The sequence below is a fragment of the Herpailurus yagouaroundi genome, unplaced genomic scaffold, assembly GCF_014898765.1.
Source record: "Herpailurus yagouaroundi ecotype Mexico unplaced genomic scaffold, PumYag 428, whole genome shotgun sequence".
NCBI classification, from domain to species: domain Eukaryota; kingdom Metazoa; phylum Chordata; class Mammalia; order Carnivora; family Felidae; genus Herpailurus; species Herpailurus yagouaroundi.
The window spans coordinates 3042530-3066128 of NW_024412645.1; the positions used below are offsets into that span (position 1 = coordinate 3042530).

At 41.5% G+C, this 23599-nt stretch overlaps 1 protein-coding gene across 6 annotated transcripts in view; it reads right to left on the reverse strand.

Moving 5' to 3' along the window:
* Positions 1-189: 189 nt before the first annotated feature.
* Positions 190-23599, reverse strand: part of HSCB (HscB mitochondrial iron-sulfur cluster cochaperone) — a 30799-nt gene continuing 7389 nt past the window's right edge. For 3 of the 6 annotated variants that reach the window (XM_040463799.1, XM_040463798.1, XM_040463804.1), the window contains one exon: positions 15217-15356. In XM_040463799.1, coding sequence (XP_040319733.1) covers positions 15265-15356 — 92 coding nt within the window. In that variant the 3' untranslated portion in view covers positions 15217-15264. Of the gene's footprint in view, positions 407-527; positions 591-5814; positions 5999-15216; positions 15357-20850; positions 21511-23599 lie in introns of those variants that run through there. The other 3 variants (XR_005787007.1, XM_040463800.1, XM_040463801.1) reach the window with 3 other exon arrangements.

Below are 23599 nucleotides of genomic sequence, written 5' to 3' on the forward strand. Positions count from 1 at the left end.
CTCTGTGCTGACAGCTCGGAGCCTGGAGCCTGTTTCAGATTCTGTGTCTCTCTCTCTCTGACCCTCCCCTGTTCATGCTCTCTCTCTCTCTCTCTCTCTCTCTCTCTCTCTCTCTGTCTCTCTCTGTCTCTGTCAAAAATAAACATTAAAAAAATTTTTTAAATAAAAAAATAAAAAATAAAAAATAAAAGGAAGACACCAAAATCTATGTGATAGATAGTACCAAGCCAGTTACAGCTGTCAGAAGATGCTTTTCTGTTTCTAACCCAAAACCTAAGCGTCATCATTGATGCCTCCTTCTTGTTCACCCCCATACTTAATCAGTTAGAAATTCCTATGGGCTTTATTTGTGAAATGCTTCCAAATTCTCTTCACCTTTCTCCATTTCCCTTGCCCTCATTATAGTCTAAGGAAAAAAAAGGAAAGAATGAACCTCTTTTGCCTAATGTAATATCCTAGATTAGGTTTAAGTTTTCTTAGTGGCTTTTAGAATCCAGTTTGCCTCCATAAGGTAACACCCTACTTACCTCAATTGGATATAAAAGATAGTCTCCTGGGTCATTTCTACAAATGGCCACCTCATTCTTCCCCTGAAAAAATACGGTTTCAGATGATATTATATACACATGTAAATATAAATATATATTTATGAAAAGAGAGTGTTGGGGAGGAAGAATTTTCCCCTGCCCTTCAAGTCCTTCTAGCTGGACTGAATCAAATTGACATGGGACAGATTAACAAGAGAATATCAAACTTAATTTTGTGCATAGGGGGAATCCGCATAGATAAGAAATTCCAAACATAGGCAACAAAAGGGGCTTATATGAGGTAAAGAGAGGGGTGGGGGTCAAGGACACAAAGGGGGGGTCTCCTCAGTGGATCAGTCAGTTAAGTGGCTGACTTCAGCTCATGTCATAAGCTTCCGGTGCCTGAGTTCGAGCCCCACATCAGGCTCTCTGCTGTCAGCACACAGCCTGCTTCAGATCGTCTATCCCCCCCTCTCGCTGCCCCTCCAACACTCCCCCTCAAAAATAAAAAAAAAATAGGGGCACCTGGGTGGCTCAGTCAGTTAAGCGTCTGACTTTGTCTCAGGTCATGAATTTGTGATTCCTAGGTTTGAGCCTGAGTGTCTGAGCTGACAGCTCAGAGCCTGGAGTCTCCTTCAGATTCTGTGTGTGTCTCTCTCTCTCTGTACCTCCCCCACTCATGCGCAATCTGTCTCTCTGAAAAATAAATAAACATTTTACAAAATTTAATAAAATAAAATAAAAATAAACAAAACAAAACAAACAGGATACAAAGTGAGAGGGAGACCATTAGCAAAAAGGTGTAGGGAGATGTTTCTGGAAAACAAAGGTTCCCTTATTATGTATGTAAGTTTCTTGGTAAAGAAGAATCTCTGTTAATGGCTCTCTTCCTGGTAAAGCAAGCAGTTTAGGGGGTGGTAAAGAGCTTTTTTAAATCTGTTGGGTTTCGCTCTCTTTTTTTTATTTTTTTAATTTTTTTTAATGTTTATTTTTCACAGAGAGAGACAGAGCATGAGCGGGGAGGGCCAGAGAGAGAGGGAGACACAGAATCAGAAGTGGGCTCCAGGCTCTGAGCTCTGAGCTGTCAGCACAGAGCCCGACGTGGGGCTGGAACTCACAGACTGGGAGATCATGACCTGAGCCCATGTCGTACACTTAACCGACTGAGCCACCCAGACGCTCTATTTTAACTTAAAATAACATTCACGCAAAAGTGGCTTGTTTTGTGGCATTGACCTCTACAACTGTCATACTCTAAATATCATTGTAAAACCACTGTCCACCTAATTGTATTTCTTGAAAGCCCATCCAAATTCATTCTTTAGTTCACACTTCTATACTAAGTTGTATATCCCTTTTCAGGCAATGTACTAGAATTAATAATTTATTAGGTTCTTCCTATTTGCAGGTCGAATATCAGGTCAAGTATTCTTCACAATAACGCCATGAGTTAGGTGCTTTTATTACTCCCCATTCTACAGATAAGAACACTGAGGCAAGTTACAGTTCCCAGTTTCCTTATGTATAAGTGAGGGAGTTCAACCCCACGTCAACTTTAGACACTGACGTAACATGCTAGGCTTTGCTCCACCTGTTTGAATTCCCTGGCAGAAAGCCCTGTGTCTCTGTGAGACACAGACTCCTTGGGACTTCAGACCCTAGAAGCAAAAGACTGAGGATTATTGTGCATCGTCTCCTACAGTAGACTGGGAAGAGCGGGTACAGAATTTGATGGTGGCTGCTGAGAGCATCTCTTCTTTTCAGTGACAATCCAGGCCTGCCTCTTTGAAGTGACTTCCAGTCAATCTCTCATGCAGTTGCTGGGTCAGACATACAGACATTTAGACAATACCCTCCTGACTCTTCTCCTGGTGACTCATCTTATCTGTCGTCTTTAAGAACAAAACCAGTATTTTCTGGTTATAAAACTAACACAGACTCTAGCAGAAAATGAGTGGAGGTGGTGATATAAATATAGAGAGCCAAAAAATAAAAATAAAAAGCCTTAGTACCATCCCACAGGGAGCTCCATTATATGAATATCCTCCGTGTCTTTTTCCTTTTTAATTTTGTTGTTTTTAAATTTTATTTTAGAGAGAGAGAGAGATCGTGCAAGTAGGGAGAGGGGCAGAGGGAGAGAGAGAAAGAGAGAGAGAGAGAGAGAGAGAGAGAGAGAGAATCCCAAGCAGACTTCACACTCAGTGCAGAGCCCAGCGTGGGGCTTGATCCCAAGACTCTGGGATCATGACCTGAGCCAAAATCAAGAGTCTGACTCTCGACTGATTCACCCAGGCCCACCTCTAGTCTTTTTTCTTATTTGTGTGCATGTGTACACAGAAGCTGTCTTGCTCATTTATAGACTCCAAACAGTTATTTCTTATTGCCCTTTCTTGAGGCATTCACAATTACCAGAACAGCAATGGAATGCCTAGAAGACCTCCACACCCCACACATCCCTTTCCCTGCCCTTGGTAGGCTGAACACTCCAAAACCCACCCACGATCACGTGCTCTCTGCTTGTTTTCTTACAGGTACCCCGCTGAACCTCTTTCTATAAAATTCTAGGTATCCATCTTGCAATTGGAAAGGTCAGGTGTTAAGGCTTGAGTCTTCTACCTCTGCCAAAATAAATTTCTCTCTCTTTTCCAGATCCTTGACTTTTGAGTGATCAGCTTTCCTTGCAATGAGTTTATCAGAGTTTGTTTAGCAACAGTGTTAGCAAACCCAAGCGGCAGCTATGCTTTTGATTTGCCCAGCCCCCTTGGGATTTCCCGGGACAGAGCAGTTGTCTGCGCCGCTCGCCAGAGCTCACCTGTTCATTTCCTGAGTCAGTGGCTATGACAGATCATTCAGTAACATGTGCACACACGTATCTGTGTGCTAGTGAATAACACAGACACAAAAACTCCACATTTTCTCATTTTACTCTCATAACAGGGCCACAGGTACATGTATGATTCTATATAAAGGTGATAAAACTAAAGCTTAGAGAGGATAAATAATTTGTCTACATAATTAATCACAGTAGTTAATAGAACTCAGCAAGAAACAACCTTCATAGGATATTAATACAAAAGTATTAAGCTTCATCCCTTCTGGAAGAAAAGATACCAAACCAAACTTGATGGCAATGACCCATGAGGGGTGGGGTTATCAGAACTTGCACTTTGTGGGTGTAAATTTTAAGCTTTTATTTTTTCCAAGGAATATGTGTTACTTTGTAGTCAGACAAAGGAAACATGGTTTTGGTTTTTACTTAAGATTTTTAAAATGTTATATAATTTAAAAAAAGTTTTAATGTTTATTTATTTTTGAGACAGAGACAGAGCACGAGCAGGGGAGGGGCAGAGAGAGAGGGAGGCACAGAATCCAAAGCAGGCTCCAGGCTCTGAGCTGTCCACACAGAGCCTGATGCAGGGCTCAAACTCGTGAACTGTGAGATCATGGCCTGAGCCAAAGCCGGACGCTTAACCAACTAGCCACCAAGTCGCCCCAAGGTTTTTTTTCATTTTTAAGTAGTCTCTACCCAGTGTGGGGCTCAGACTCACAACCTTGAGATTAAGAATTGCATGATTCACCCACCAAGCCAGCCAGGTACCCCAGATAAATGTTTTTGAAATAAATATGTTCAATATGACAAGTGCAATGGACTGTTTGTGTTATTCCCTCCACCCCTACCCCCCACCACCAAATTCATATGTTGAAATATGAACCCCTAATGTAGTGGCATTAGAAGGTGGGGCTTCTGGGAGGTGATTAGGTCATGAGGGTGGAGACTTCATGAATGGGATTAATACTCTTATGAAAGAAACTCCCTTGCCCCTCACATTAGGTGAGGACACAGCAAAAAGATGGCCATCTATGAACTAGGAAATGGGTTGTGTGAAAAATCAGTAATGGGAAACCACACCAAAAAATGAAGCCGGGGGGTTTTGGCAGGGGGAGCTCTCATGCCCTACTACTTGTAGTCAATTGCAAACCCAACAGGAAAAGCCAGACTTGATCTTGCAGGTGGATACTACTGTACTATTCCAGCCCAGGAAGAGATGCTTTCCTCATCAGGCAACAGCTCAGCCAATGAAAAGCCACCATACTTCGAACTCCCAGTTTACTCCAATGGACTTTTAGTTTGTAACATCCTCCACGACATATCCCTTTTCTCCTTAAAAAGGGACTTTTTGTTCCCTGGACTTGCCTATGGTTTTGCTGCAGCATTTTTCACCCAAATTGCAATTTTTTATTCCTGAATAAACGCATCATCTTTTGGAGGTAAAATAACTGGAACTTTTTACTTTACCTTATTTTTAAAGTTTATTTATTTATTTTGAGAGAAAGTGTGTGTGTGTGAGCAGGGGAGGGGCAGAGAGAGAAGAAGAGAAACAATCCTAAGCAGGCTCTGTGCTGTCAGCATAGAGCCTGACGTGGGGCTTGAACTCACAAACCATAAGATCATGACCTGAGCTGAAACAAAGAGACACTTAACCAACTGAGCCACCCAGCCACCAAAGGGTGCCTTCTCAAAAGCAGCATTTGTTCTTAAATGTTCAGATCATAAAAGTATTGATATATTTTGACTACAGGTATGAAAAAAATGTGTGCAGGAGTGCCTGGGTGGCTCAGTCAGTTAAGCGTCTGACTCTTGATTTCAGCTTGGGTCATGGTCCCAGGGTCAGGGATTGAACCCTGTGTCAGGCTCTCCTGCTTGGGATTCTCTCTCTCCCCCTCTGCCACTCTTCCCGACTTGTGTATGCTCTCTCTCTAAAATTGAAAAATAAAAAAGTTCATATGAGGATAATAAGGGGATATGATATGTAAATAGGAAATACTGTATTAGGTCATGGGAGTTTTTCATGATTATTTTAAATCAAATCCCAGAGTCATATTTTATCTGTGAATGTTTTAGTGTTTATCTCTAACAAATGCTTAAAAAAGGAAGAAAAGTAACCAAATCCTATTATCACATGTAACAAAAGTAATAATTCTTTAAAAACACCCATGGCACATGGGTGGCTCAGTTGGTTAAGTGTCTAACTCTTGATTTTGGTTCAGGTCATGATCTCGGAGTTGGTGAGTTCAAGCCCCACATTGGACTCTGTGATGACAGTGTGGAGCCTGCTTGAGATTCTCTCTTTCTCCTTCTCTCTCTGCCCCTCCCCTGCTCTCACTCTTTCTTTCAAAATAAATACATGAATTTTTAAAATATATATAAAAAATAAAATCACCTAATCTGTAATCACATTTTCCCGAGTGTCTCTAAATGTCTTTTTATAGATGGCATCATGATTCAACACTGCATTAGGTTTCCTTGTCTCTTGAGTCTCCTTTAGTCTAGGTCTCCTGTCCACTTTTTTCCTTGTTTATTATTAGTTGACTAACTGGGTCATCTTGACATTGGCATGGTCATGGTGAGCACTGATTGTGGTGATGAGGCATCTACAGGTGGCTTCTCAGGTCAATATCAACAAGAGAGGCTAGGGCAGGAGAGAAGGGGCAAGACAGATAATATCACTTGCTTGGTAAGCACAGTCCCAGTGGGTGGCAGCTTCCTCCCATAAGCAAGTAGGACTTTGCAGAAAGTGGGATATTGGTACCACTATGACCCTGCAGGCTCCATGATCTCTTGCTTGCTGGAACCACCTAGCCAGTCTTCCTGCTCTACTCTGGCTCCTCCAGCCTGTTAGCCATAGCACAGACAGAGGTATTTGTCCACTATGCAATCCTGATGTGTTCCTCCCCTGCCTTAAACCCTTCCATGACTCCCTATTACTCTCGGGTGAAGGTCTAGCCTCCTTACCAGACTCCTATTCCTTCAGGATCCCTCCCCTGCCTACCTCTCAGCTTCATCTCTTCCCACTCCCTACCTGATGTCTGCAGCCAGCAGTTTGGATTTTCCTCTGTTTTCCATTGAATTTCTCTGTTCCTCCCTCTCACCTCCAAATTTTTGCATACATTTGTCCTTTTCTCGAATAACAACTGCCATCTTTTGCATGCAAACAGACCTTTCCAGTATAGGAAGTGTTTGTGGTGTTTTTGGAGCCAGAAGGGGAGTTCCTGTAGATTGCAGGCAATGACAAGCGCTCCCACTCTAAACTCTTGGAGCACCTTGTAGAATGGATTCTGGCAAGAGTAGGCTTGAAATTAGGGATTCTCACACGGCTCTTTGGAGTTAATGTCAATGAGAATACCCACGAAATTCCTTGGTTTCTTCGGTGCCCATTACCGGGGCAGAATAAATGGGCAATTAGTCTGAGAAATGAAATACCTTCCTTGTTTCCACATTGTTCCAAGAAACAATGCAAGGGCTACTGTACAAATTCTTAGCTACTCATTAAACTTGGTTTTCACAGTCCTCACACGTGTTTTAAAAAATCCAAAACTTTATTAATGAAGTTTCACCCAGAGATGTTTTACCTGCATAACACGGTGATGTGGTCTATAATTTGTTTTTTTTTTTTTTTAGTTTATTTATTTATTTTGAGAGAGAGACAGAGACAGCATGAGTGGGGAAGGGTCAGAGAGAGAGAAAGGGAGAGAGAAGAGAGAGAGAATCCCAAGCAGGCTCCATGCTGCCAGCACAGAGCCCGATGCCGGGCTCCAACCCACGAAACTGTGAGATCACGACCTGAGCCGAAACTAAGAGTTGGATGCTTAACCAACTGAGCCATCTTGGTGCCCCTACAATTTTTTTTTTTAATGTTTATTTTATTTTTGAGACAGAGACAGAGTATGAGTGGGGGAGGGGCAGAGAGAGAGACACACAGAATCTGAAGCAGGCTCCAGGCTCTGAGCTGTCAGCACAGAGCCGGACGCGGGGCTCGAACTCGTCAACTGCAAAATCATGACCTGAGCCAAAGTTGGACGCTCAACTGACTGAGCCACCTAGTGGCTTAAAACCATTGAGCTGTACACTTTAGACAGTTGAACCTTATGGTATATACACAACTTAAAAAAAACAACAAATCTGGTAGAAAGTTATGGTAGAGTAACTAACTTTGAGTAGTTAGTTAGAGTAACACCTTCCTTAGAGTAACACCTTCCTAAAGGAACCCAATAGCCACGCATGGGCAAGTTGGCTTAGATCTGTGTGCAATACAAACCATCTAGCTTGTTAGTGTTGTGAGCCATTTTTTTCTTCTACTTCTTCCTATTTTTTTTTTTATGATGAATTAAAAAAAATTTTTTTAATGTTTATTTTTGAAAGAGAGACAGAGATAGAGTGGAAGTAGGGGAGGGACAGAGAAGGAGAAGGAGAGAAGGAGACATAGAATTTGAAGCAGTCTCCAGGCTCTGAACTGTCAGCACAGAACTCTACACAGGGCTCAGACCCATGGGCCATGAGATCATGACCTGAACCAAAGTCAGATACTTAACCCACTGAGCCACCCAGATATCCTCCCCAGTTTTTTTTAATTCCCCAGTACTATAATACTGGGGGGGGGGGGGGCGGGCACCTTCCGGAGAGGGTGCCCCCACCCCCTCCCAGCCACCTTTCATACTGGCCACCCCATTCTTTTTCTAGCATATTCTAGGGAGATTCTAGTGGTGTGTGCCATTTTTTCCCTAACATATGCTAGGGGGGTTGGCACTACTGTGAATAAGAGATACATGGGGGTTTAGTGAGCTTTCTTCCACTTCTCTGAAAATTTGAAACTAAGAAAGCCAGACAAAATAGGAAATATTATCATAATGATAAAAGCACACACATATACAAAAACAGCATAGACAGAAGTGATGGCTTCTCAACCAACGTTTGCAGTATAAATGGTGGTCAGGAGCACATTTTGTTTCTTTTTTTAAATTGTGGTAAAATATACATTACACGGGGTGCCTGGCTGGCTCAGTTGGTAGAGCATGTGACTCTTGATCTCAGGGTTATAAGTTCAAGTCCAACATTGGGTGTAGAAATTACTTAAAAATAAAATCTTCAGGGGCACCTGGATGGCTCAGTCAGTTAAGCATCTGACTCTTGGTTTTGGCTCAGGTCACAATCTCACAGCTTTGTGGGTTCAAGCTCTGTATTGGGCTCTGTGCTGGCAGCGTGGAGCCTGCTTGGGATTCTGTCTCTCTCTCTCTCTCTCTCTCTCTCTCTCTCTCTCTCTTTCTCTGACCCTCCCCCTCTCAAAATAAATAAACTTAGGGGGAAAAAAAGGGGGTCAACTGTACTTCTCTTCCTAACCTAGCTGCCTCTCTCTCAATACCATCTCTGCCCCTCCCCTACTTCCCCCCACCAACCCCAGTGCAGTAGATTCTCCTTCATTTGTATGCCATGTCTCCTGCTTACCTATCTGGAAACACCAAATGTCTTCAGGAAGCTTCCACGAATCTGCCCCTAACTCCCCCGCTGAGGCCAAAGGCCCTTCCTCTCTGCTCCCATCTCATTCTGTGCTTCTAGTAATATTTGCTGAGTACAGCATCCAGCTTTGTGCTAAGTACTTTATGTGCACTATTTATATACTCCTCGCTTCTGATGTCCTTTATATTCTCCTCACTTCTGTTGTCCTGTACATATGTCCTCATTGTTGAGGGTGGTGCTATGGCTTTCCATGTTTTACAGATAAGAAACTCAGACAACAGTTCAAGGTCACACAGAAGAGGAAGCACCAGATGTGAAACCCAGTTCAGTCTGATTTTGTGAAATCTGCAGTATCACAAATGTAATTCGTAACTTGATTTCTTCTTTCCTTAGTCCACTAGGTGGGCTCTCTTTTTTCTTTTTTTTAACCTTACTGCTCTCACATCATCTCCTCTGCAGAGCCCATCCTGCGTCTCCCCTTACCCCAGCTGAGTTAGGTGTTTCTTGCTTGGTGCTTCCATCGTCTCTGCAGTCCCAGGGAAATATCCTGTTAAAATCTCAATTCCAGCTTCTCTCTTGAAAAAAGTCATGAGACTTGTCAACACAGTGTCTGAATCTCTCCATGGCAACAATTACCAGGGTTGAGTTGTGTCTCCCCTTCCTCCCCGGCTTTGAGATGGGGCATTTCCTTGAAGACCTCACCCCTCCCTAGTACCCACCCTCCCCTCTCTCCCCCTGTCATCCATGTGTTTGTTTTCTGCCTGAAGCCCAGAGTACTCCTCAGTACTCTGATGATTTGTTTCTTGTTTTCTTTTTTTAATTTTTAAAAAATGTTTATTTATGAGAGAGAGAGAGACAGAGAGAGACAGAGAGAGAATGAGTGGGGGAGGGCCAGAGAGAGAGGGACATAGAGAATCTAAAGCAGGCTCCAGGCTCCGAGCTGTTAGCACAGAGCCTGAGGCGGGGCTTAAACTCACGAACGGTGAGATCATGATCTGAGCCGAAGTTGGACATTAACCGACTGAGCCACCCAGGAGCCCCTGATGATTCATTTCTGATGATTCTTCTGCCTCCTGACTGTGGCCCCGAGAAAGGACAAGATGGTGTGTTGTATTTTTTTTATCTGGCCACCTCTGATACATTCTACAAGTGACAGAACCAGAAGAATTCTTTGTCAAAGTAAAGCTTTACCTGCAAGTCAGGCACAGGCTCTGTCACCTGCTATTGAACACCCTAGGAGGCCTGACTGTATCTTGACTCAGAGCAGCATCTTTCTCTTTGCTTGGTGGCAGCCACAGAGATGGGAAAAAGCCCTTCAGCAATGGAGGCGCCTTCCTCTCTGCTTTTGGATTATTTGTTATAGAATTCCCTCTGCTCTGATGCGAATGCCCTTGGCTCTTGCGCAGAAAAAAAGTTAACATAGCAGTCCTGAGATTGCGTATCCGTAGAAAGGCCTGCTGACAAGGTTGGCCCTTGGCTGGGAATTTGGATTTGGGGAGAGTTTAGTTATTCCCAGGATTGATAAGACTGGCCCACTGTACCTAAATTGTAGAAACAATGTAGTTTATGCTGACTACGTGTTTTTCCTTCTGGGAGTCTAGAATTCTGGCACATGCTAGGCAATCAGTGCTCATATGATCAGTGCTCAAGAAACAGCCTGGGTCCTGAGTCTCTAATGAGCTTCCCTTGCAGATGACATTTTCACGGAGGTTGTCATAGCTTGTTGCTGGCGGAATGAGCGTGCCCTGTGGGACTTCCTGGGAGAGGACCCCTAAAGCCTGTGCCTGGTTGCCATTGGACTTCATCCCATGTGCCTTTTCCCTTTGTTGAGTTGGCTTTTGATCCTTTCATTGTAATACATCGTAGCCATGAGTAGGACGAAATACCAAGTCCTGTGAGATTTCCTAGAGTCATTCAACCAGGGGATGGGGCTTGGGGACACATGATACAGCTTCTCTCTGCCTGTCTGGACTCTACTCCCCCTCTTCCCTGAAACCTTCTTACCTGAGAGCGATCCCTCCCTATGCCCAGTGAAGCTGTATGTGCAGGCCTTGGAAATAGGGACTTGGGTCAAGTCCTGCTTCTGTTTGGCATGGGCCCTGGTAAATGGCCCCTGGTGTGCAAATTGTTTAATCTTCTTGGCTGGTGCTTAATCTGGTGGGTTCAGCCTCCCTAAGAGCACAGGCTGAGGTAGACTTGGGTTTGAATCCTAGCTCTTGACTCTTATATTCTGGGAGCTTGTTTCTTCATCTGTGAAATGAGTTGAATTGGGTATAATTTGACGGATTCATGCAAAATATTACACATAGTAACTATGGAGCAAATGGGAACTTTTTTTTTTTTTTTTTTACTGATTTTTTAAAACTAATCTCTGAACCTAATATGGGGCTCAAACTCATGACCCCAAGATCAAGAGTCATATGCTCTACTGACTGAGCCAACCAGTCTCCCCAGCAAATGGGAACTTTTATTATTGTTTTGATTATTGGTATAATCCCCAAATAGACAGGAAGCATCTGTTTATGCATTTCTTCCAGGGCTGAACATTCTCTTGCACAAAGTAGGTGCTTGAAACTCTGCTGAAGAGGTATTGTTTACTCTGATGCGAAAAGGTATGACTTTGTTGCCAAATAATAAAAGTATTCATTATAATTTTATTTTAATTAATTAATTAATTGGGGCGCCTGGGTGGCTCAGTCGGTTAAGCGTCCGACTTCAGCTCAGGTCACGATCTCACGGTCCGTGAGTTCGAGCCCTGCGTCGGGCTCTGGGCTGATGGCTCAGAGCCTGGAGCCTACTTCCGATTCTGTGTCTCCCTCTCTCTCTGCCCCTCCCCCGTTCATGCTCTGTTTCTCTCTGTCTCAAAAATAAATAAAACGTTAAAAAAATTTTTTTTAATTAATTAATTAATTAATTAATTAAGTTTTGTTTAATTTTGAGAGAAAGAGAGACAGAGTGAAAGCTGGGGAGGGCCAGAGAGAGAGGGAGACACAGAATCTGAAGCAAGCTCCAGGCTCTGAGCTGTCAGCACAGAGCCCAACATGGGGCTTGAACTCATGGACTGTGAGATCATGACCCTGAGCCAAAGTCAGTCACCTAACTGACTGAGCCACTTAGGTGCCCCAGTAGTTATTGTAATTTTAAAAGTCACATTTGAGTGCTTCCCATATGCGATGCACTGGGCTAACCAATTTGTTTAGATAATTTATTTCATTTGATCCTTACAACAATCCTGTGAAATAGGTATTATTATCACCATTTTAAAGACAGGAAATGAAGCTTAGCGTAATTGTGGACTCAAGCAAATGGGTGGCAGAGCTAGGATTCAAATCCAGGTGTATCAGACAGGTCAGATCCCATAACAAAATACCTCAGACTGGGTGACTTAAACAATAGAAGTTAATTTTCTCACGGTCTGGAGGCTGGAAATCCAAGATCAAGGTGCCAGCATGGTTAGTTTCTATTTCTGGTGAGGAGTCTGTTCCTGGCTGCCTTCCTTCTGGCTTTCTCACAAGATTTTTCCCTAGTGCATGAGTGTAGGGAGAAAGTATCTTTTCTCATAAGGACATGAATCCTGTCTGATGACAGCCTTACCCTTATGACCTCATTTAACCTTAATGCCTTGGAGGTACCATCTCTGAGTATAGCCACACTGGGGGTAAGGGCTTCACCATGTAAATTTTTGGGGGGACCCATCCAATCCACAAGACTGGGCCTGTCTGAACAGCAGAGTTGGAGAAGAAATAATCACAAATTAATCAAAACCTCTTATTGTTCTGATAAATTTTTTCTATATTGGGAATAATGTGGGGAGGGAGGTGAGTGCTTAATTTGTTTCACTTGGTACCTGGCTGGCTCAGTCTGAAGAGTATGTGACTCCTGATCTTGGGGTTGTGAGTTCCAGCTCCACATTGGGTGTAGAGATTACTTAACTTAAAAAAAAAAAAAAGAGGGTGCCTGGGTGGCTCAGTCAGTTAAGCGTCTGACTTTGGCTCAGGTCATTATCTCGTGGTCCGTGAGGTGGAGCCCCGCTTCAGGCTCTGTGCTGACAGCTCAGAGCCTGGATGGAGCCTGCTTCAGATTCTGTCTCCTTCTCTCAGCCCCTCTCCCGCTTGCACTCTCTCTCTCTTTCTCAAATATAAATAAACATTAAAAAAACTAAAAAAAAAAAAAAACCCTTTAATCCAAATAGGGCTACTAACCTTGCAGATGCCAGGAAGTATACTTCCCCATAAGGGCTTTGTTAGGGAATACGTGCAAAGGTTCCTGGATTTAGAAGTCCCACTAAACTTAGACTTTACACTAACAGGGAAAGAATTTGAAAGAGTGAAGGAAAAACAAAAAAAAGTAATCCCAGACTCAGAAATAATTTTTTTTTTTTTTTATCCCTTAAATCAGAAGTAGTTTTACCGGGAGGCATAGTGAGCTTCCCAGCTAATGGCAACAGGTAGGGGAAAAGTTTCTTTGAAATTCCTCCAAAGATGTTTATCTGATCTCTTTTTGTGGTCAGATTGTGTTGGTTCTGGTCATTGTTCTGAAGGAGGAATGAAGATTGTCTGCAGAAGTACTTCAAGCACTGCTTTCATCTCCTATTCCTTTGCAGAAGCACCCAATTTAATCAGGACATTTGCTTGCACTGTAATTGTTTACTTAAAGACTCCCTGTGTGTTTTTAGACAAATAACTCATTCTCCTCGGAAAATGTGAGAGTTGGTGATTGTGCTGATATTCCTAAATACCATTAAGCCAGACAGCTGCTGTGGTTAATTTGCCTTCAGAAGATCCATAAATCCTAAAATGTTAACAAACTCAGTATAACAGGATTAGGATTCATGAGATGTAAATTTATTAGACAAGGATGAGGGAGGATGCAAAGGAGTCACAGTTTTTAAAAAAATTTTTAAAATTCTTTTAACGTTTATTTATCTTTGAGAGACAGAGCATGAGTGGGGGGAGGAGCAGAGAGAGGGGGACACAGAATCTGAAGCAGGCTCCAGGCTCTGAGCTGTCGGCACAGAGCCTGATGCAGGGCTCGAACTCATGAATCCAAAGATCATGACCTGAGCTGAAGTCGGACACTCAACTGACTGAGCCACCCAAGTGCCCCAAAGAGCCGCAGTTTTAAGCTCTAGGAGTTAAACCTTGGTTCTCACTTTTCAATTATAAACAAATAATTCTCTCCAAGAGTTGTCATTTCTTCAGATTCCTTCCTTCCTTCCTCCCCTCCCTTCCCCTCCTCTCCTTTCCTTTCTTTCAAGTTTATTGATTTTTTAGTAATCTCTACACCCAATGTGGGCCTCAAACTCACAACTCTTGAGATTGAGTCACATGTCCCTCCGACTGAGCCAGCCAGGCACCCATCTTGGAATTTCTTTCTGTTTATTTATTATTATTTTTATTTGAGAGAGAGAGAGAGAGAGAGAGAGAGAGAGAGAGAGAGAGAGAGCACACCAGTGGGGGACAAGGGCAGAGGGAAAGAGAGAAAATCTTAAGCAGGCTCCAGGCTCGGTGCAGAGCCCGATGTGGGGCTTGATCCCATGACCCTGGGATCATGACCTGAGCCAAAATCAAAAGTTGGATGCTTAAATGACTGAGCCACCCATTCAGTTCTTGGAATTTTTTAAGCAGAATTTTCTATTTTAATCTTCCTTAATCCAGAGACTTAAAAAAAGGGGGGACATTTTTTTCCTTCTAGAAATGAATCAAGAACTTAATCTGAATTTCCAAAGATCCAAAAGAGTAAGCAGGAGTTGTTCTTCGGGTGGATTAGAGGAGTGGGGGAATAGAAAAGAGAGTGTCAACTGTCCAGAAAGAAATTAAAACTGCTCCAACCCCACCAAGGTGAAGCTGGAAATGGGGTTGGTGTTAAATACCAGACTAACTGGTAATAAATATTATCTACATTCTGAAATGTAGGCCTGAGAGATTCTTAGGCACCTCTGCATGGTTACCAAACTGAATGCAGTTTGTGGTAACAAGGGCACTACTAATTAGAAAGAAGATGTGGTTCTAGGGTGGACGTTGGGAAAGCCTGGACCAAATCTAGTCCCCTGCCTGTTTTGTAGACAAAAAGCTACAATGACAGAGTTGAGTAGTTACAACAGAGGCAGTATGGGCCACAGGGCCTAAAGTATTTGCTATCTGGCCTTTTGTAGTAAAAACTTGCCAACCCCTTCTCCAGGGCCTCAAGCTGGCCACATCCCCACCTCCTCACTTACTGGCCTAGAGGGGGAGCATGCTGTATTAAATATCACACAAAGAATGGACCACCCAAGCTCTGGCTACACTGTTTCCTCTCATGACAAACTTCGACAATCCGTGATGTTTGAGCCACGGGTTTAACTAAGATGCTATAAGCGGTCAAAGCATCTCTAGTCTCAATTAGCAGAAGCCAGAAAAGAAATATATAAGAACTTTATTTTTAAAACTTTTAAACTAGTAATCATTAGAGAGGTATCTTCTTTAACTTGATCTTTTCTTCTACATTTGAAAAGTATCTCATCTTTGTTAAAATTTCCTTGGCTTTTTCAAAATCATCTGAAATAAACAGAGACATTAATGTGAGGCTTCATTTCAAACAAGAATAAACCAACTCTGTTGACCAAGGTAGCCAGTCTGACTTACAGATAAAATTTAAAAATGAAAACTGAACTATCTGTATATATGTATATATATACACATATACACATATGTATATATACACACATATATATGATACATACACATATACATATTCATATATGTATATATATGAATGATATACATATACACATATACACATATGTATATATACACATATATATATGATACACATATACATATTCATATATGTATATATATGAATGATATTTCTCTATCTCCAGATGGGATTACCAAATTAATTTATCAAATCCCTTAAAGGAGTTGTATCTTAATTGGCTTAGAAATAAGTTCTCATGTAAACGAAGTCTTCTAAAACTTCCAGAATTATAGGAGCCAACTCAAATATTTTTCATTGCCACGTAATTTGTATAAATCTTTGGTAAATAAGACTAACTTGATATTGTTGGGTTTAATAAAATAGGCATGTTTATAGAGTTGCTAACATTAAATATAATGCAAACATACATTTTCATTCTATTTGGACTTACTGGTCAAATAACCTAATATTATATTTAACTAGATGTTTAAGATTCTAGAGATGGTAAATCTGATATTACTCAAATTAAATCATTCTGACAAACTTTATTTATCCCAACAAAAATTATGTTTTATGATATGCTGCCTAAAAATCATGTCCAAAATCTTCCTGGCAACTTGAAACCTTAGTCTTGCTAAGTAAACTAAGTTAAATAATGGATATTCATGAAATATCTAAATAACTTCTAAATAAGATAAAGTGCTAAAACATTTACTATTTTTTAAATGTTTACTTATTGTTTAGAGAGCGAGAGAGAGAGAGAGCGGAGGAGGGGCAGAGAGAGGGGGACAGAAGATCCCAAGTGGGCTCTGCGCTGACAGCAGAGAGCCTGATGTGTGGGGCTTGAACTCACCCTGCCTGATGGCACGGGGCTGAGATCGTGACTTGAGCTGAAGAATGATGCTTAACTGTATGAGCCGCACAGGCACTACTAAAACATTTACTATTAAGCAAAAGTTTAAGTTTATATACTTTTTTTTTTTTAAGTTACTTTATTTTAGAGAGAAAGAGGGGAGGGGCAGAATCTAAAGCAGGCTCCCTGCTGTCAGCACAGAGCCCATACCGGGCTCGAACTCACGAAACCGTGAGATCATGACCTGAGCTGAAATCAAGAGTCGGATGCTTAACTGACTGAGCCACCCGGATACCCTGAAATTTATATATTTTTGCCTATTTATTTATTTATATATATATTTAAATGTTTATTTACTTTGAGAGAGAGAGAGAGAGAGAGAGAGAGAGAGAGAGAGAGAGTGTGAGCTGGGGTGGGGCGGGGGGGGGAGAGAGAATTCCAAGCAGGCTCCATGCTGCCAGTGCAGGGCCCAACTTGGGGCTCAGTCCCATGACCTGAGTGGAAATCAAGAGTTGGATGCTTTACTGACTGAGCCACCTAGGTGTCCATTGGCTATTTATTTTTACATGGTCCAGGGAGGCCAAGGATTTTGGGTCTCTTAATAAACATGTTCTTGCCATATTAAAAAAAAAATGTATTATAGGAAGCATATATACCTCTACATCTTATGAGATGGTATAGTCATAAATTTGCTTACTACTACAGAATACTGGCATATTATAGTTCTCAATTGTCTACTTCCTAGTAAAATAAAGCTTACTAATGGTTAAAATTTATAATCAATATATAAAAAAATATGACTACAACTTCAGGGTACAAAGATTGGAAGAAACGTAGGATATGTTTTTATGTGAAAAGTACACGAAGAATGAAGAATATGTTTCTGTTGAGATAAAGGAGTAATTTTGTCCTAAAGTAGAATGTGAAGGAAGGAAGGAATACAACAAAATATGAATGGGTATTGAAAGTTGTAGAGCATTTGTGGAAAAGGAATTTTATGTTGTGAGGTCAAAGCTGGTTAAGATTAAGTGGATTTATACATATTTTTGAAATGAATTTCAGTTTTTTAGTTTTATTTTTTTTTAAGATTTTATTTTATTTTTCTCAAGTAATCTCTACACATAATGTGGGCTCAAACTCATACCCCTAAGATCAAGAGTCGCACACTCCACTGACTGAGCCAGCCAGGCGCCCCTTGAAATGAACTTTAACGTCAATAGCGCACTGATAGAAAACCAGAGTTTGGTTTTCGTTCTGTTAAAATGACAAAGTTTCTTGGGTCATTGGTCTGCTCTTAATAAAAGACTGCAAAATATTTTTCTTAACCTTTTGAGTAATCTGCCTAGGAAACATACATTGTGTGTCTTATCAAAGTAACTTCCTGTGCTTCATGTTGTCTTTATCATGTCCTTCACTGCTTCAGAGAAGAGTCTTCTCCCTATTTGGAGCTAAGGTTCTTTATTTTTCATGTTACCGCTTGTATTTGCCTTTGAAATATTTTATCATCACATTGTTAAGTGGATAACTAAGTATTGTTTCACAATGACCTATGATCCTAAAATATTTAAAGCATTCGACACTTCAGACAACTTCCCAAAATCAAATTCTAAATAAAGTCTTCCTGACCTAAAACTAAGTTTGAATTTTCTGAGGGTCCCTGGAGAACCTCAAAGGATTTGTTCTCTCACCTTCTAAAAGGAGAGATGTTAAACTAATTAGGTTTATTTGATGAAATTATATTACATGGGAAGCATTGTCAAAGAAGAGATACTTAACTTTCTGGAGGTTATATTTGTATGGGTAGAATGCTATTATTTCAGAAATCTTATAAAGTTCCCAGAAATTTGTCAATGCTCTATCTATAATAGGTTCTTGCATATTGTGATCAGCCTAGTTATTATTTCAAAATGTGCTGTGTTACAGAAACAACCACAGTTCCTTGTCAACCGTAGTATTTTTACAATGATCTTTCATCAGGTCTTTAACCGTAAGTCACTTTAAGTCTTCTGCTATCCAGAGAGTTGTTGCCTAACGCTGATGCTTTCCTACAAGCTCTTGCAACCAGCGACATGGCAGACTACTGTAGTTAACAAAAAGGGCCTGTCTCAGAGACCCTCGAAAAAAGATTGTACCAGGTACTCCTGAGGTATAGCCTTCTGATGGCATTGCTTAAATAACCCTGAGACTAAAATGATAAATGAAGTTAGGATTTTCAAAACTCTAAAGAAAAAGTCTTGATTTTGGCTCAGGTCGTGATCCCAGGGTCACGGGATCTAGCCCTGTGTTGGGCTCCATACTGATGGTGCAGCCTGCTTAAGATTCTCTCTCTCTGTCTCTCTCCCCACCTGTGCTCTCTCTCTTTAAAATACATACATACATACATACATATATAATAAAAACAAAACCAAAAAAGCGTATGGGTTTATGACTTAACGATACAGGAAGTTTTAGTCTTGTTTTTAAAAAAATATTTAGGGGCTCAGTTGATTGAGCACAGATTCTTGATATTGGCTCAGGTCATGATCTCATGGTTCATGGGTTAGAACCCTGCAGTGAGCTCTGTGCTGGCAGCAAGCCTGCTTGGGATTCTGTGTGTCCCTTTCTGTCTGCTCCTTCCCTGCTTGTGTGTGTGCTCTCTCTCAAAAATAAATAAATAAATAAATAAATAAATAAATAAGCAAACAAACAAACATTTAAAAAATATTTATGTATTTATTTAAGTTTTTACTTAAATTCCAGTTAGCTAACATAACGTGTCATATTAGTTTCAGGTATACAATTTAGTGATTCAGCACTTAAATACAACATCCAATGCTCATCTCCTTAATCCCCGTCACCTACTTAACCCATCCCCTCACCCACCTTCCCTCTGGTAACCATCAGTTTGTTCTCTATAGTTAGAAGTGTGTTTCTTGGTTTGTCTTCCTCTTTTTTTCCCATATAATCATTTGTTTCATTTATTAAAAAAAAATCTTAACATTTATTTATTTCTAAGAGAGTGCACATAACTGCCCCCCTCCCACCACCACACACACACACACATGTGCGAGCGGTGGAGGGGCAGAGAAAGATTGCGACAGAGGATCCCAAGTGGGCTCTGCTCTTACAGCAGAGAGTCCAATGCAGGGTTCAGACTCATGAACCATGAGATCATGACCTGAGCTGAAGTCAGATGCTTAACTGACTGAGCCACCCAGGCACTTCTCATTTGTTTTGTTTCTTAAATGCAAACTGGTACAGCCACTCTGGAAAACAGGATGGAGATTCTTCAAAAAGTTAAAAATAGAACCACCTTATGACCCAGCAATTGCACACTACAAGGTATTAACCCAAAGAATACAAAAATACTAATTCGAAGGGAGACATGTGCCCTGATGTTTATAGCAGCATTGTCTACAATAGCCAAATTAAGGAAACAGCCCAAGTGTCCACTACTGATGAATGGGTAGATAAGTGGTATATACATATACACAATGGGATATTTTCAGCCATAAAAAAAAGAATGAAATCTTGCCATATGCAACAACATGGATGGAACTAGAGAGTATAATGCATAGCAAAATAAGTCCATCAGAGAAAGACACTATTATTTTCATGGCACTATATCTATTTGCTAGGCTCAGGAAGATAGTCAATAGAATAGAACACAATTTAAAACATTGGTTTTATGACCAAAGCTTTGATAGGAATGTCACATTTGAAAATGATGCATAAAATCAGACAGAATGGACAATTTTAAGGAGGTAAGGTTGACTTTATGGAGCCAAAGCTTACAAAGCCCTCTAGGAAAAAAACTGGGCTGGCACCTGGCTTATAGGGTTCCCAGCCTTACACGTGAGTAAAGTAGGTCATTTCCCAATAGGCCCAGGAAATTTAGGATGTTTTGGGAAACCTCGAGAAAAGAGGAATTCACCCGAGTCCATAGGTAGTGCAGGTGATGTCTGACAGTGAATTCTTCACTTGAATTCCTAGCATTAAGAGGCTTTTTAAAGTCCAATCTGAGATTCCTTATAAAAGGTTCCATAAAGGAAACTTAATCTGTATGGTTGATTACCATTCTCATTTCACTCATGTTAATAATTAGGCCAACTTTAATGAAACTAAAATTATTTTGCAAACAAAACTATTCTTACTTTGATAACCTTTTTTTTTTAATTTTTAAAATTAATTTGGGGGGGGGGGGGGGAGAGAAAGAGGGAGAGAGAGAATCCCAAGCAGTCTCCGAGCTGCCAGCACAGAGCCCAATGCGGGGGTTGAACTCACAAACCCTGAGATCATGACCTGAGCTGAAATCAAGAGTCGGAGCCTTAACTGACTGAGCCACCCAGGCACCCCACTGATAACATTTGATTAAAAAGGGGGGTGACTGTAGAGAGAAATTTCATGACAGTGGAAAAGTATGTCACACCCAGAATCTATTTCTGCTCATTGTCTCTGAGGTTATTATCTTCCCGAAAACCGAACTGGATCCTTCCTGCCATCTTACACATTTTGTCAGACCTTAGCAAATTCTTTTTTTTTTTTTTAGCCCTTAGCAAATTCTTAATCCTCCTAGTTTCCTTCAATATTTGCCTACAACTCTCCAAATTTCTGTTTCCCATTTTTCTCCTTCTCTCCTGACTTGGCATCACTGAGAACTAAAACCTGACTGCCCAGGTCCTTATTGGGACTCAGCTTGTCTTGTGGTTGCCCTTTCCTCCAGGATCTGAAAAAGCCCTGTAAGCTGATGCCAGACAACTTGATATAAACATCAAAGAACCTGTCACTACAAATCACGTGTGGGCAACCATTGCTGCCACTTGGGCTACCCAGAAAATCCACCAGAACTCCTGTGTCTTCCATGCTCTGCTCTGGGAAGTAGCCATGACTGTGACATTGATGTCTATGCCATCACTACTGGCATTCAAACTATAAACTAAGATATCTATCAGATTGTCACTGGCATCCTCATACCACCATGTAAAGATGCTTAAGAGTTTAGAGTCTTAAGTGACTGCCCACCCTGTGGACTCAGAAACTGGCTTTATAGTCTGCTCCCACCATTAATCTTTGTTTTTCTTTTTGTTTCCATAGAGACGCTCCTCATTAAATGCCTGACTGCTCATGTCATCCAGTAAATATCTTCTCCTACCAAGTAGCAACAGATGGTTCAGCTAGATCTTCATAAACAAAGGGAGATCGAATGAGAAATGGACTTCCATTGTTCCGAGAAAGAAGAATGTCTCTTGCTGTCTCTTTCATACTGTTTGTTGCAGCCAACACTAGAAAATAGGGCCTGTCTCTTAGTGTCTGAGCCCCACTCTAATTAAGCCCCAGTTAGCAACCCAGGTCGGTTTCACATGGACCAACCCCCACTACCTTCCCATTTTTGTAATTTTCATTTCCCAGACTCTACTGAGACAACACTCACCCCCCTCCCTACTCCCTCATTCTCCCTTTAATTTAAAATGCTCAGTCATCTCTGTACAAATTGGAGTTCAGTTCACACCGCACTCTTTTCCCTATGGCGATAGTTATTACTGATCAAAACCTATCCTTACAACTTTAACTAGTATAAGGCTTTATCTTTGACAGTATGCAAGTATCTCTTTGAGTCAATTCTTCAGGGGTAAACTCAGAAGTGGAATTGCTGGGGGTGCCTGGGTGGCTCAGTCAGTTAAACCTCTGACTCTTGATTTCGGCTCAGGTCATGATCTCACAGTTGGTGAGTCTGACCCCTGCATCAGGCTCTGCGCAGAGCCTTCTCTGGATTTCTCTCTCTCCCTCTCTCTCCTCCCACTCCAACAAATAAATAAACTTAAAAAAAAAAAAAAAAAGAAGTGGAATTGCTGGATTGTATGGTAATTCTATTTTTAACTTTTTGAGGAAATACCGTACCGTTTTCCACGGTGGCTGCACTGTATTACATCCCCTTCACTAGTGCACAAGGGTTTCAATGTCTCTAGACCCTCACCAATACTTGTCATTTTCTGGGTTTTCTAATAGCCATCCTAATGAGTATGAGGTAGTATCTCACTGTGGTTTTGATTTCCATTTGCCTAATCATTAGTGATGCTGCACATCTTCCCATGTGCTTATTGGCCATTTTATATCTTTTGTGCATGTTCTATTTCTTAAGCTGAGCGGTAGGGACGTGAGTGTTTTTGTTTTTATTCCTTAAATTGTACTTACGTATTGTGTAGTCTTCTTAAAAATTATATTTCATAATAAAAAACATAAAAATCTGCCAACATGTGCTAGGAGATGGTGGAATACGTGAACATCTTAGCCAGGGGGCTGGGTTCATGGATTTCAGGCAGATGTATCAGGCTAGGTTCCAGACTCTTCTGCTGTTAATCTAGCTTTCTCTCACATCTTTTTAGAGACCTTCCCTCTGCCTATGCCTCCGAATGGGCTCCTACAGTCCCTGCAAACTGGGCGGCACCCTGTATAAGCCTATGCCCTCAGCACTAGCTGGACTGGAATGGGCATCTGGCTCCATCAAATCCCCTCTCTCAGGAATCCAGGGATGGGTCTAGGGGACTCTAATCAGATGGTCAAAGTCTTTGTTCTTATAAGGTAATAGACCAAGGAGGACTAAAGAGTCATCCCGTGGGGGAGGGCATTTTGGAGCACTGCACGCTAATGAGGAAGGTGATGGGGCTGGTTTACAGTGAGGAGAGGATGGAATGGAATTGCCAGAGGCACTGAGTCCGTGACCACAGCTTTGGTTCCAGACTGCTTTCTGGTCCCCAGGCTTTGCCCCAGAAGAGCTCTTATCACACTGTGTACTATAATCATCACAGGGACTTTCTCTTTGGATTCTGGGAGTAGTCCCAAGTCATTATAATAATCTCCTTTTGATCTGGGCTAGCTTGAGTGGCCTTTTGCTTCCCACAATCAAATGATCTCTCAGGTAAAGGGTAAAAGGCCATTATTTTGTTATTTAAGGGGCAGCATAAGTCTGGGATGGAGAAAAAGACTGTTCTTGCTTCAAAATAGCTAGAAAAAGACCCAATCTCTTCAACCTGGGAACCAGGAGCAATGGGGACCAGGATGAATAGCCCATATTTGTAATTTGGGCACAGCTCTGCCACGGGCTTCTCCTCCTGGGCTTTGCAGAAGAAAGGGGTGTGCAGGCTTTGCCAAATGTTGATTGTGCAGCCTTGCCCTCAGGATCTGTCTCTGTTGGCTTCAGCCTACAACCCTCACCTTCACTTCTCCCACTTGCTAAAGGGGAATAGAAGCACTTTCATGTAATCTTTCTCT